A 16,247-nucleotide genomic window follows, 5' to 3' on the forward strand; every position below is an offset into this window, starting at 1 on the left:
GTTGTGGTGAAAGAGGTTCACCACCATTCCCTGCTGGAGCTTCGGGGAGCTTTAGGTGTTTTCGCTCAATAAACACTCACAACGCCCAGTCTGGGAATTGAAACCGCGATCCTATGACCGCGAGTCCGCTGCCCTAACCACTGGGCCATTGCGCCTCCACGTGTGTACACATATACAGAAGAAGAAAGAGTTTTACTAAAACACAGACTAGTCTTATATGGAAATGTTTTAATGCATCAGAAGTTCATGGAGATTTGAAATGTTCTAGTGGGGGATGGGGGTGGAGAATGGAATCTTGGAGAGATCAGTAGCCATATTTCTCATTCAAAGAAGTACGTCCATCACCACTTTGATCTGGAAAGATAGGGTAGAGCCATAATAAATATTATAAGCAAACAAAACAAAAAAAAAAAGAGAAAATGCATAAGAATCAAATAAATGAAAAATAAATAAATATACAAAATGCATGAATGGATCTGGAACAAGGAAATGACATATATATAGAGAGAGAAGGAGGAGGGGTGTGCATACTGGCCACATACTGTAATTAATAGGTGCAGGTGTGTCTATGTGGTAAGAAGTTTGCTTCCCAGCAACAAGGTTCTATGTTCAGACCCAGAGCATAGCACCATGGCCAAGTGTCTTCAGCCATAGCCCTGTGCCAACCAAAGCCATGTAAATGGATTTAGTAGAATGAAACTGAAAGAAGCCAGTTGTACACACATACACATACATATATATATATTGTTGTTGTTATTATGTAAAAGTATCATAAGTCCAAAACGTTGCTTTTTCAGAAAACGGAAAAATAGTTGCACCATTCCAAAGCAAAACCGTTGACAGTTTTTGATATTTTGGCATCTGAAGCAGATGGAGATATGATAGTTTGACCAAAAGAACCGGTTATTGCAAGCAATAATAAATATTGAAAAAAAAACACATTTGGCCAAATTTGGACATACGGCAGTTTAACATTATAGCAATGATATATGTATATATATATATATATATATACACACACACGTGTGTGAGTGGACAAATGAAAGAAGGGCATTGAACTAATTTCTTGGGAGTCACATGTATGGATCAAAACAGTTTGATTCAAATTTGCTGGTACTCAGAGTTTCAAGGGTGGTGCTAGTCTTCAGCCATTTTGAATTTGAATGAAAGAAGTTGATTGTTATTACCTTAAGGTGGGCTGCAATTGGTCGATGAAGGTCATGTGGTGTAATGGTTTGATATTAGTATATCGGTGTGTGTATGTGTGCATCTGGCACCCGTGCTGGTGACACATAAAAAACATCCTTTGAGCTTTAGGCCTCACAGGGGCAGTGACAAGTGACTGAGGACTTTGGCATTATACCAGGCTTGAGAAGACCTGTCAAGTCAAGTGAGATTGTAATCATGGACAACGCCAGTGTTTCATAACTGGCACATAAAAAGCACCCACTACACTCTTGGAATGGTTGGCATTAGGAAGGGCATCCAGCAGTAGAAACCATGGCAAATCAGATTGGAACCTAGTGCAGCTTCCCAGCTTACCAGTTTTCAGTCAAACCATCCAACCCATGCCAGCATGGAAAACAGATGTTAGATGATAATGATGATGATAACACTGCCAAATCAGATTGGAGCCTGGCGTAGCCACCTGGTTTCACCAGTCCTCAGTCAAATCGTCCAACCCATGCTAGCATGGAAAGCGGACGTTAAACGACGATGACGATATATATGTGCTGTGCGTGAGAAGACCCGGCAAGCCAAGTGAGATCGTTGCCAGTGCCCCTGGACTGGCTCTTGTGCGGGTGGCACATAAGATGCACCATTTTGAGCGTGACCGTTGCCAGTGCCGCCTGACTGGCCTTCGTACGGTTTTCGAGCGAGATCGTTGCCAGTGCCCCTGGACTGGCTTTGTGTAGGTGGCACATAAAAGACACCATTTCGAGCGTGGCCGTTGCCAGTACCGCCTGACTGGCCTTCGTGCGGGTGACACGTAAAAGTACCTACTACACTCTCTGAGTGGTTGGCGTTAGGAAGGGCATCCAGCTGTAGAAACTCTGCCAAATTAGATTGGAGCCTGGTGTTGCCATCCGGTTTCACCAGTCCTCAGTCAAATCGTCCAACCCATGCTAGCATGGAAAGCGGACGTTAAACGATGAAGATGATGATGATGATGATATATAATGAAAGAGAAAGAAGATGTAATTCGTGAGATTCTATATTAATCACTAGGATAGTTTTGACCCATTATGTATTGGTACCTCGCAAGTAAGACACTATACAAACAGTTGTGGTGCATCATTTGGTGCAGATGTGTCTCATCAGGAGACTTGTCTAAAGGTACCTCGTTTTTTTAATCTCTGTTTTGCTTATTCTGAATACATTATTAGAATACATTTTCGTATTTGTCTGCAGTTACTTGCATACATTAGAAAACTCAGAAATGATGATGAAGATGATTGCATTGGGTTCTTACTGTTTCCATCAATTATGTATTAATGATACGGCTTTGATTGATACAAGACTGTAAAGACAATGGTTGAAGGTACTATAGAGTGAAACCAAACAGAGAACCACATGATTGCAAACAGATCTGCTGAAGCACACAGCATTGCCTAAATATGGTATGCAACACCTATCTTAATAAAAAAGAAAAGAAAACTTACCTGATGGAGGTAACCAAACCACTTTATCTGCATCAGCTTCAAAACATGAGGAATCTCCAGAAACCTGTAAATTAAAAATAAAATAATAATAATGATAATAATAATATAAGGCCAATAGACCAGATATAGTTGTCAAAGATCATGAAGAAAAAAATGCTTTCTAATTGATGTATCAATACCAGCAGATGACAACGTTTCCCTAAAAAAAATGGAGAAACTTTCAAAGTACAAAGACCTGGAAATAGAGGTAACTCGAATGTGGAATCTAAAAACAGAAACAATTCCTATCATAGTAGGCGCCTTAGGTATAATAAAAAAATATTCAGACAAATACATAACAAAAACACCAGGACTTACAAATATATATAACATACAGAAAATTGCACTACTGGGTACTGCACACATTCTACGCAAAACACTTTCAATACAGTAAACATAAGAGCATCACAGCAAACCACAGCACATACCCAAGGCACACAGAGCTGTGGTCGGTAGTGAAGTGAAAGCACGTTATAAAAATAAAACTACTACTACTACTACTAATAATAATAATAGGAGTACTCTGTTGGTTATGACGACAAGGGTCCCAGCTGATACGATCAACGGAACAGCTTGCTCATGAAATTAACGTGCAAGTGACTGAGCAATCCACAGACATGTGTACCCTTAACGTAGTTCTCAGGGAGACCCAGTATGACACATAGCATGACAAGGCCAGCCCTTTGAAATACAGGTACTACTCATTTTTGCCAGCTGAGTGGACTGGAGTAACGTGAAATAAAGTGTCTTGCTCAAGGACACAACGCATCGCCGGGAATCGAACTCATGACCTTACGATCGTGAGCCAAATACCCTAACCACTAAGCCACATGCCTTCACTAATAATAATGATAATAATAATAATAATAATGATGATGATTTCATTTATTTGCCACCAGAATGGATGGTGGGGAAAATTCAAAGACAGACACAAAGTGCGGGGATTTAGATATAATGAAATTGTAAAAATAATTAAAAAAAAAAAGGAGGTGGTGGTTAAAGAGATGTAGCTCTCTTGATACAGAATGACCTCTAGGGATAATCGAGAAACCCCACTGCCCGAGATTTCCCTGATCACCAAGTGCAAGTGCCCCTTCCAATTCCCTTTATCTGACTCACAGGTCTACAGTTAGAGAGGTGCCATTCACTCTTACCATTTTTATAAATAATAATAATCCCTTTTACCATAAGCACAAAGCCTGAAATTGAGGGGGACAGGGGGATCGCATCAACCCCAGTGCTCAGCTTATTTTTCTGACCATGAAAGGATAAAAGGCAGAGTCAACCTCATAGAATTTGAACTCAGAGCCTAAAGACACACAAAATACTGCTAAGCATATTACCCAGGATGCTAACAATTCGGCCAGCTTGCCATCTTAATAACTATAATGATGATAATAATAATAATAATCCTATCTACTGAAGGCACAAGTCCTGACATTTTAAGGGAGGGGACAAGTAGATTACATCAACCCCAGTGTATTACTGCTACTTAATTTATTGACGCTGAAAGGCAAAGTCGACCTCAGTGTAATTTGAACTCAGAACACGAAGACGGGTGAAATACCGCTAAGCATTTCACCCAGTGTGCTAATGATTCATTCAGCTCACTGCCATAATAATAATAATAATAATAATAATAATAATAAATTTTGAGAAAAGGCCAGCAATTTTGGGGGAGGGTAAGTCATATTACATTGACCCCCAGCGTTCAACTGGTACCTTTTTTATCAACTCCGAAAGGACGAAAGGCAAAGCTGACCTTGGCAGAATTTGATCTCAGAACATGAAGACAGATGAAATGCCACTAAGCATTTTGCCTGGCATGCTAATGATTCTGTCAGCTCACCACCTTAATAATAATAATAATAATAATGATAATCGTTTCTACTAAAAGCAGAAGGCTTGAAATTTTAGGGGAAGGGGCTAGTCAATTACATAAACCCCCATATTCAACTGGTACTAAATTTATCAACCCAGAAAGAATAAAAAGCAAAGTTGACCCCAGCAGAATTTGAACTCAGAACGCAAAGATGGACGAAATGTTGCCAAGCATTCTGCCCAGCTTGCTAACCATTTTGCCAGCTCAACTATTTAAAAAAAAACACACAACTTAACTATTTCCTTCCATGCAAGATGGTATCTCTAAGTAGCCAACCTAACCAAAACAGAGTAATTTATAAAATCTCAAGAAGAGATAGATTAGTATACTAAACAGTAAAGTGAGTAGCGACATCAAAGTGGCAGTTGAATGTTACTACTAGTTTAACCCCAGGTAGACTCTCTACCAGCTGGTTTTCCAGGTAATGCATTACACCGAAACCAGTAGTAACATCCAACTGCCACTTTGATGTGGTTACTCGCTTTACTGTTTAGTATACGTTACTACTTTGATCGTGGAGGTGCAATGGCCCAGTGGTTAGGGCAGCGGACTCGCGGTCATAGGATCGTGGTTTCGATTCCCAGACCGGGCATTGTGAGTGTTTATTGAGCGAAAACACCTAAAGCTCCACAAGGCTCCAGCAGGGGATGGTGGCGAACCCTGCTGTACTCTTCCACCACAACTTTCTCTCACTCTTACTGCATGTTTCTGTTGTGCCTGTAATTCAAAGCGTCAGCCTTTTCACACTGTGTCACGCGGAATCTCCCCCACTGAGAACTACATTGAGGGTACACGTGTCTGTGGAGTGCTCAGCCACTTGCACGTTAATTTCACGAGCAGGCTGTTCCGTTGATCGGATCAACTGGAACCCTCGATGTTGTAAGCAACAGAGTGCCAGCAACTACTCTGATCTCTTCTTGAGATTTTACAACTAGCCATTTTGCTTGTTGCAAATCAGTGACCGATGGTCACTTTGTATACAATATATCGCTAACAGAAGCAGATCTTAGCCATCACTCCAGTTTACAGGTGCATGAGGCTGAGGATGAGCCAAATAGCTCGAAGCTGGGCCAGTCCCGCAATCCTGTTAGCTGCTGGAGGGTAGTAAGGGTTCGCTCCTCCTGCTAGTGATGTATTGTATATAAAGCGTGTAGAGCATTACACCAAAAACCAGTTGGTGGAGAATCTGCCTGGGGTTAAAGCATTAGTAACATTCAACTGCCACTATGATGAAGCTACTCACTTTACTGTTTAGAGTAATTTATCTTATACAGAATAGCTAAAACAAGAAGACTCATCATGGAAACTACATTATCAGCAAAATATAATGGAAAACTCAAGTAAAAAAACAAGAAATGAGTGCACATCCTATCAATAGAGGCTGAGACCAGACGCCATGGCTCAAACCATTTCCTGACTGGTGAATGGAACCAAAAATTAACAGTAAGAAAATTGAAAGTCAGTGATAATGCAGCATGCTAGGAAGACAGAACGTCCTTGCCATAATTCTCTGCTGCAATAAAGTGACATTAGCAGAGGACAGCTAAAACCAATTTCATTCCAAATGTAATTTCTGGGAAATGCCTTGAAAACAGTTATAAATCTAACAGGGCCGGCTGCTTCTAATGAAATGCAGAGAAATAAAAATTGTGTGTGTGTATGCATACAATATACATATATATACATATATATTATATATATATGTATATATATATATATATATATAATATAACGCATCTTGAATGGCACAACAATGCAGAGTGGACTATAATAACAATACTCTCCCATATATATATATATATATATATATATATATATATATATATGTATATATATCATCATCATCATCATCATCATCATCATCATCATCATCATTTAACGTCCACTTTCCATGCTGGCATGGGTTGGACGGTTAGACTGAGGGCTGGCGAGCCAGAAGGCTGCACCAGGCTCCAATCTGATCTGGCAAAGTTTCTACAGCTCGATGCCCTTCCTAACGCCAACCACTCCGAGAGTGTAATGGGTGTTTTTATGTGCCACCAGCACGAGGGCCAGTCAGGCAGTACTGGCAACGACCACGCTCAAAAGGTGTTTTTTACATGCCACCTGCATGGGAGCCAGTCTGGCGGCACTGGCAATGACCACACTTGAATGTTGTTTTTATTGTGCCACAGGCACATGTGCCAGTAAGGCAACACTGGCAATGATTACGTTCAAATGGTTCTTTTTACACCTGAAGGGATTTGTGGTTTGTCTGCCTTCTTACTTATTAAGACTTTGGTTTTAGCTAGGTTGTCTCTGAGGCCTTTCAATTCTAATCCTTGCTTCCACACCTGAAACTTTTCCTCTAGTTCTGATAGTGACTCAGCAATTAGAGCAAGGTCATCAGCATAGAGAAGCTCCCAGGGGCATCCTGTCTTGAATTCCTCTGTTATTGCCTGGAGGACTATGATGAATAAGAGGGGGCTGAGGACTGTTGAAAGATCATAGGACATTTTAAACATAGCCCTATCTACACAACTGAATTTCAGAATTGTTGTGATTCACCATTGCGGAAGCTGCAACAAGATGCTCCAGCAAGATGGAACAGTACTTTTCTAATGCTGCAGAGTCTGCTGCAGCCCAGAGAAGCAATAACCATCTACATGTCAGACGAAGAGAAGCAATATAAAGGTCTAAAACTGTTCGATTCTGATTGGGAAAAGATTTCAAAATACATCAATGTTTTAGACTTATTCTGTCAGGCTACGGCCCTGCTTGTTGGTGAAAAATATGTGTCGTGTAGCTGTGTATTACCACTGTTATTGTCTTTGAGAAAGCACATGACTGTAAATGATGATGATCCAGGTTATATAGCCAGATTCAAGGCAGCAATCTGTTAGTGACTTCAGCAAACATGTAATTGACATGAAAAGTATTGAAATATTACAGATTGCAATCATAAGCAAATTCTATCCAAGTTCATTTTAATGGGGAAATGATTTTACTCCCCAAATCAGTCACTCTTCAGGTCAAATTCCTAAAAAAATACCTAAAACCATTCAAGGAATAAACATAAACATGAGAAATAAAAATATATATAAAGAGACAAAACCTGTAAACTAATCCCTACATTAACGGTATTAATATAATTATTAAGCGTTATAATCTAAAAATATTGAAAACGAGTATTATAGTGAACAAGGTTAAAACATTATGGAAGAGGTAAATAATAGTTATTTACCTCTTCCATAATGTTCCATTACAAGGGAAACATGGCTACCTCAGTTGGAAACAGAGAGACAAGAGAGAGGAGAGATTTTGTTTATGTAATGATGATGGGGGAATGAAGGGCTGTTCACCCAAGTTACAGTGAGGTGTGTATAATGAAGGGGACAGGGGGTGAGTGGGTAGATTGCTTTAATGTTCACCTTTCTATGCTCATATACACCTGATGGAATTTGCTGTGGGTGGCCAGAGGCTCTTCATGATCCCAACCCTCACCTGTCCCCAAGTAAAGTAAGGTAACATTTCCCCATAAAAACAGATATGTTTTTGGAGAGGTTTATAAAATAAGGGACACCACTGGCATGGCAGTGACACTCATTTACAATTATAATACGATGTCAGGACAAGACACACACACACACACACACACACACACACACACATGTATATATAATTATGATGATAGAGCTAATGGTCATGGAAAAAAAAAGAATGGCATACTCACTTCACGAAAGCTTTTTGAGTTTTTCTTTTCTGGTTTGTGAATCTCAGAAGTGCGAGTATGATAATCTACAACGAAATAACAGAAGAATCATTGGTGTGTGTGTGTGTGTGTGTGTGAGGTCTGCAGAGAAGAGGATGGGGAGATGTGTGTATATGCATCTGTACATACATATACCAATGGGAATAATAGATGCATATATATAATCACATACACACATATGTATAAGCACTCATACACACACACACACACACACGTATATATATACAAGCTTAGATAAATGAGCATAAATACGTGTATGTGTGTGTATCTCTCTCTCATATATATATATCTATATATTTATATATATATACCCCACACACATACATACATACATACATGCATATGCACATATATATACAGGCATTTATATATAAGCTTAAATGTATATGCATACACATGTCTGTGTGCATGTGTGTATATAGATAGATAGACAGACAAACAAAGAGACAGACACAGGGACAGATAAACAGATAGATAGGTAAAGAGAGAGAGAGAGAGAGATAAACATACATATATATATATCATGTGCGCATGTGTATACACACTTGCATTCAGACACACACACACACACACATGCTCACATATTCAGACATACATACATCAATGATATGTACCTACAGACCTACATGTCTAATTTTAACAAAGGCAAAACAAAATTAAATAAAACAACAAAAAAAAAACACAATACTTATGAAACAAATTCAAGTTTACAAATATATTGCAAATAAAATGCAAAATACAAACAAAAATACAAAAACAAAAGGCAAACAGAAAACAAACAAAACAAAACAAAAACAAACGCCATTTTCCTTGAAACTGTCAAATTGAATAAAAGATAAACTTACTACCACAACCAACCAGAATACAAAATCTAATTTAGAATTCCAGGTTGAGTGTTTATTACGAAAGATTACAGTTCTGCAAATGTCACACGGAATTCTTGATAAAGACATTTCCTAAGTTTTCTTTCCTTTTTTAAATACATTTCCAAAGGCTGAAGTTTTGATGCATGTTATTTGGGTATTTATTTTACACCAACACACACGCACATGTGTGTGTGTATGTATATGAATATATATAATATATCTATATCTATATATATATATATATATATATCAAACGATGATGATGATGATGATATATATATATATATATATATATATATACACACAGAAACATGTCTGTCTAAATATATGTGTCTATATATATATATATATATATATATATATATGTATATTTATATATGTATATAAATGTGTATATGCATATGTGTGTGTATACATATATAAAAATATATGTATATTGTATCTGTTTTTATTTAAGAAAATACAAAATAAGACGTGATTCATTGTTACTATGTATAGATGTGTTTATATATATATATATATATATATATATATATATATATATATATATATATGTATGTATGTATATATACATGTTACTATGTCTGTTATTTTGTGTCAATGTTATCCAGTGCAAGGCTTCTCAACTTCTTAGTGTCTACTGTGTGAGATAAATAGAGTGTGACATAGTTGTTGACATCTGAGGGAGACAACTCATTAAGCATTTTAATGTTTGCGAGGTAATGTTTTTCATCAACTGAAAGGTAACTTATTAAAATAAAAATGAGAAGAAGAAGAAGAAGAAGAAGAAGAAAGTGAAGAAGAAGAAGAAGAATGTGAAGAAGAAGAAGAAGAAGAAGAAGAAGAAGAAGAAGAAGAAGAAGAAGAAGAAGAAGAAGAAGAAGAAGAATGTGAAGAAGAAGAAGAAGAAGAAGAAGAATGTGAAGAAGAAGAAGAAGAAGAAGAAGAAGAAGAAGAAGAAGAAGAAGAAGAAGAAGAAGAAGAAGAAGAAGAAGAAGAAGAAGAAGAAGAAGCAGCAGCAGCAGCAGCTTTTCTGCTATAGGCACAAGACCTGAAATTTCTTGGGGAGAAGGAAAGTTGATTTCATCACTACCCCCAATGCATAACTGGTATTTATTTCAATGATTCTGAAAGGATGAAAGGCAAAGTTGACCATGGCAGAATTTGAACTCAAAGCATAAAGCATTTTGCCCAGCATAATAGCAACTATGCCAGCTCACTGCCTTAATACTACTACTACTAATAATAATAATAATAACAATAATCATATATATGTGTGTGTGTATATATTAATCACTAGCAATGCATCCCAGCGTTGCCCGGGTGTTATGACCCACAAGCACATTGAATTATTTGCTCCTTTCTTATGGTCAGAATCAGTACAGCTGATGTATAAGTTAATGGAATAATGGAAGTTATTGTTTGTTTAATAGTGAAGGGCACTTTTGTCTGATGTCTCCTGCATGCATAGAATTCTACTGAAATAGTACACTTAAAAAATACCAGACCACAACCAGAAAACCTGACATGCTAGAAACAATAGGTAAACAACATTATTTCTGAAGAAACTTTCCTGCTTTCCAAAAAGCTAAAAGTGAACCATGAAAGGGGTCAGGCGATGGGTAAAATTCTTAAAGATTCGTACTCTCTGTTTTTGCTCCATGGATTACCAAGAATAAAAATTTGAAAAAAATAAAAAAATAAATTTGGTGTGGAGAGGGAGAAGATGAAAATATTGAAAATGTGTTCTGTGAAATCCTAATCTCCTGTATCGCAAACATAGGAATTATAAAAAATTTAGGAAAAAATAAGAGGTGGAGAGCACAAATGTCACCTTGGACAGGATTTCTGGAAAAACTTCCTTTTAAGTTAATATCAAAGATCAGGTTTTTAAATACGCTCATCACAAACACAAATTACACAATAGAAAAAGATCATTTCAATTGGGTTTGAGCTGTAAATTTGTACATGCACACTGCATGAATTAACATAATTCACACAGAAGTTTTACCTAGAGTGTATGTATATGTGTGTGTGTCAAAGGAAGCTATTTTATGGCATTCTTTCATTTGAAAAAGCAAAGTTGTCAACTCAACATATATGGAATCATATGATTGATTGTTAATTTCCGTAAAATTGGTTTAATTTCTGTATGCTTTGAACAGAGCAGAAATTGAAAGAGAAGATAAGGTGAAAAGGTGACATTTGCTTTGAAGTGAGAGGAGAAAGTATAAGACATGTGTATATGAAATGGATGTGCATGAGTGAGAGAGATGGGGAGGGTGAGTGAAGGTGTGTGTTGTGATATATGAAATATTTTGCATGTATGTGCAAGTGGTACTCATTCGCTCTCTCCCTCTCACACACACACACACAGATTATCTTTCATATACATGTACATAAATAGGCAGAGGTAAAGAATATGCACTCCACCTGTTTACAGCGTAGCCCTAACCCTAAATACAGGGAGTGCATATTCTTGACCTTTGCCCATAAATACATATGCATACATCTTTTGTGTGCGTGAGAGAGAGAGATAGAGTGAGGCTGTATTTCCTCATAACATATAGAAAAATTGATGTCTTTTAATGCAATGTTTTTTGCTGTGGCTTATTTTAATACAATATTTGTGTACATTTTCATAAATGTTTGTCTGAGTAGAATTCAACTCATGGGTGAAACATCGGACAAAAGTAATACATTAGAAGCAAATCAAAATATTGTCTGAAAATTAAATCAAAATTGTGTGACTCAACATAGTTGCTGAGGTTATTTTAGTTGTAAAAAAAGAGTTGTTGAGTCAAAAACATAGTTTATTTGGTAAATAGATAATAAGCAGCTTTCTTTATTATAATACATATGTGACTTCATTATTCACACATCATCACTCTTGTAATGCAACACTTTGTAATTTTGGTTCAAATTGAAAGTGCGAAACTATTTTCATTTTGTAATGAAGCCTGGTTGTTGTAGAGGAGTGTATTTGAAATAACAATAGCTGGCTATTGAGATAACATAGAAAATATGTAAATGAAAATAAAGTTTATTTGACATGTGTAATTGATTTGATTGTTCTGGGAGGCAACAAGCTGGCAGAAGCATTAGGGTGGCGAGATGGCAGAAACGTTAGCATGCTGGGCAAAATGTTTGAGCGGTATTTCAAATGCCGCTGGGGTAACCTTTGCCTTTCATCCTTTCACAGTCGATGAATTAAGTACCAGTGAGACACTGGGTCGATGTAATCGACTGGCCCCGCTCGCCCAAAATTTCAGGCCTTGTGTCTATAGTAGAAAGGATTTGATTATTCTGGTCTCAACATCAGTTGGTAAGAATAGAAGTCATTTGACAACACCTTTTTGTATATAATTGGCTATCCTGTTGCAGGTTCAATCTGTGGAATATTGAAATGATACCCATCTTGACCATTTCACAGATTAAGAGGATACTGGAGAACATCATAAGAGGGATGAGTCTGTGAAACACGTTTAAGGTTGTAACCTCAAACACGAATGAGAATATCATGATTTTCATGGGGATCACCTACCATAAGGATGGCAACTTCATTAGATGTGGGCTCATTAAAACAGCGTAAAATGTTCTTTACTATAGTTTACTAAAGACATAAGGAACGCACAAACACACACACACACACACACACACACACACACACACACTCATAGAACTGATAATACTAAAAACAGCAAAACGTTGGGTAGGGTGGAGGAGTTACATACATAAAGTAAGAGACACACACACACACACACACACACACACACACACGTACATTAAAGCATACGTAAATCCTATTTCTGTCCTTGTGTGTGTCTGTCTCTGTCTTTAGATGTGTGTGTGTATGTGTATGTGTGTGTGTGTGTGTGTGTGTGTGTGTCAGTCGTCACACACATACACTTGTCAGTCATTGGCCTAACATACATAGCGAACACATATAGAAAATCATCATCCTCATCGTTTAACGTCCGCTTTCCATGCTAGCATGGGTTGGACGGTTTGACTGAGGACTGGTGCAACCGGATGGCTACACCAGGCTCCAATCTAATTTGGCAGAGTTTCTACAGCTGGATGCCCTTCCTAACGCCAACCACTCAGAGAGTGTAGTGGGTGCTTTTACGTGTCACCCGCACGAAAAAGGCCACGCTCGAAATGGTGTCTTTTATGTGCCACCCGCACAAGCCAGTCCAGGGGCACTGGCAACGATCTCACTCGAAAACCCTACGGGAGCCAGTTAGGCGGTACTGGCAACGGCCACGCTCAAAATGGCTTACAATCATGGGGTAGTGAGTTCAATTCCTGGACCGGGTTGTGTGTTGTGTTCTAGAGCAAGATATTTTATTTCACATTGTTCCAGTTCACTCATCTATAGAAATAAGTTGCGATGTCACTAATCCCAAGCTGTATTGATCTTTGCCTTTCCCTTGGATAACACTGGCGGCACGGAGAAGGGTCGCTGATATCCATGGGTGACTGTTGGTTTTCCATAAACAAATCTGCCCAGATTTATGCCTCAGAGGGTAACTTTCTAGGTGCAATCCTATGGTCGTTCATGACCAAAAGGGGTCTTTGCCCTTTACATCTAACAGAGTAATCTGAGAGCTATGGGGTCAAAGGGTTTTAGTTGAGCAAATCAACCCAAGTACTTATTTTTCAAGCCTGGTGCTGATTCTATCAGCTTCTTTGAAATAACTACATTAGTCTTTTTTTTATTTTCAATGTTGTATTAGACATTCCAGTTCCTAATTACACACTCCAATCACAGAGCCAATTAGGAAGTTGAAATCCAATGAAGCATAATGGAATGCTTTCCAACTCTAAGGTAAGTTAATTAAAAGACTGGGAACAGCCATTGAATTTCATTATATAATTATATACTCATTAAGATATGTGGGTGAAGACCTTTTCTTAGTCTGGGATGCCAGTATTTCTCCTTTCACTACCCACTGTGTTCTGCACTTGAAATTTTTGTAGAGAACCCATTTCTTGTCAGCAGTCCAAAAAAGATTCATTCGTGAGATGTAACAGCAAATTCACATTCACTCTTTGCTCACGATTAGACTCGGAAAGTTTGTAAGGAACCCATTGACCCAATTTGCTGACTTTTCCAATGGTATGAAGGTATTGATGAATAGTTGAATGACCAAATCCAAGCTTCTCTGCTAGTTCCTGGACAGTTACAATGGGATTTTGTTCCACCAGGGTTTGCAGGATGTCCCCCTCGAGTTCTACAGATCTTCCAGGATGCAGCTCATCTTCTAGGCTGCAGTTTCCGGCTCGGAATTTCTGGAACCACCATTGACACTGGCTTACACTTATTGCCCAATCCCTAAATACTGCATTAATATTCCTCGTACTTTCCATTGTGTTGTTGCCTTTATTGAACACAGAAAGCAAAATATACTGAATATGTTCCTTTGTCACTTTCATTATAACTTTGAAAAAATAACTTAAAATCGAACTGCACTCATCAAAACTTGCACTAGGAATAAGAAAAGATAAAATTACTACCTGCTTTTATAGTAAGCTAATGCAGGTAGTTAATCCCATCCTCCTCCGACTTTTAGTTCATGCAATTGAAAAAACCACATTATTTATAGATGACCCAATAAATATACATGTATCACACATTCTGATTGAATCTTTCATGTGTTAACATGTACCTCCTTGCAACGATGTAAACTTTCATTCAATCAAGATATTCTTGCCCTGAAGAGTAGCCTGCAGTATACGCCTCACTTGGATATTTACCACTTCCAACGCTCTGTGGTTCCACTCACTATGAAACATATGTATCATGGATTTTAACTACTCTATTCCTTAACTCTTGCATATATATCCTTAGCTCGTGTGTGTGTGTTATTTCTTTACTACCCACAAGGGGCTAAACACAGAGGGGACAAACAAAGACAGACAAACAGATTAAGTCGATTATATCGACCCCAGTGCGTAACTGGTACTTATTTAATCGACCCCGAAAGGATGAAAGGCAAAGTCGACCTCGGCAGAATTTGAACTCAGAACGTAGCGGCAGACGAAATACCGCTAAGCATTATGTGTGTGTGTGTGTGTGTGTACATACAGGGGTTGGATAAAATAATGGAAACACCTAGCATCATAATTTTGAAATATCTAATAAAACAGTTCTATATTTAAGAGATGAGGAATTATGTACATCATTTACATTATTTGCAATATTTACATTTGACAGATATTTGTCCTCATTTTGTTGACAACAAACAAGATAAGGACAAATATGCATGAAATGTAAATAAAGCAAATAATGTTAATAATGTATCTTATAAAACCGTCAAAAGCTTGTTTATTTTTATATTTTTTGATTTATCATTAGTGTTGCGGTCTCGCTTCCATGACGGTGGCACGTAAAAAGCACCATTTGAGCACAATCGTTTGCAGCTTCGCCTTACTGGCACTTGTGCCAGTGGCATGTGAACAAAACATTGGACTGACTCCTGTGCAGGTGACACGTAAAAAATACCATTTGAGCATGGCTGTTGCCAGTACCCGCCTGACTGGCCCTCATGCCAGTGGCACATAAAAAGCACCCATGACACTCTCGGAGTGGTTGGCATTAGGAAGGGCATCCAGCAGTAGAAACTCTGCCAGATCAGATTGGAGTCTGGTGTAGCCATCTGGTTCACCAGTCCCCAGTCAAATTGTCCAACCCATGCTAGCATGGAAAGTGAAAGTTAAATGATGATGATGATGATGATGATGAATATGTTTTGCTAAAATTGCTGTTTCTTTTCAGATACCATCAGAAAAAGGTAATTAAAATTCGTTAAAATCACAGATGTATCGGACTTTCAAAGAGGTCAAATTGTTGGTGCTCTTACAGCAGGCGCTAGTGTAATGCAAACGGCTGAAATGTTTGGGGTATCAAGAAGTACTGTCTCGAAAGTAATTACAGCCTTTGAGAGAGAGGAAAACTGTAAATTACATGGGGCTGAATCAAACAGTAATTAATAAGTAATATGTTATTAACTCCTCCTACCAAATGTGTTTCTTTTAATTTA

General features: G+C 38.0%; 1 protein-coding gene across 1 annotated transcript in view; it reads right to left on the bottom strand.

Annotated features, from left to right (window-relative positions):
* Nucleotides 1-208: 208 nt before the first annotated feature.
* Nucleotides 209-16,247, bottom strand: part of LOC106876109 (kanadaptin) — a 53,458-nt gene continuing 37,419 nt past the window's right edge. Inside the window, exons 11-13 of the mRNA XM_089341363.1 lie at nucleotides 8,297-8,361; nucleotides 2,664-2,727; nucleotides 209-354 (exon numbers count right to left, since the gene is read on the bottom strand). Of these exons, the coding sequence (XP_089197489.1) occupies nucleotides 305-354; nucleotides 2,664-2,727; nucleotides 8,297-8,361 (179 nt within the window). The 3' untranslated portion in view covers nucleotides 209-304. The remainder of the gene's footprint in view (nucleotides 355-2,663; nucleotides 2,728-8,296; nucleotides 8,362-16,247) is intronic.

This window comes from Octopus bimaculoides, chromosome 24 (genome assembly GCF_046866305.1).
Source record: "Octopus bimaculoides isolate indiv1 chromosome 24, ASM4686630v1, whole genome shotgun sequence".
NCBI lineage: Eukaryota > Metazoa > Mollusca > Cephalopoda > Octopoda > Octopodidae > Octopus > Octopus bimaculoides.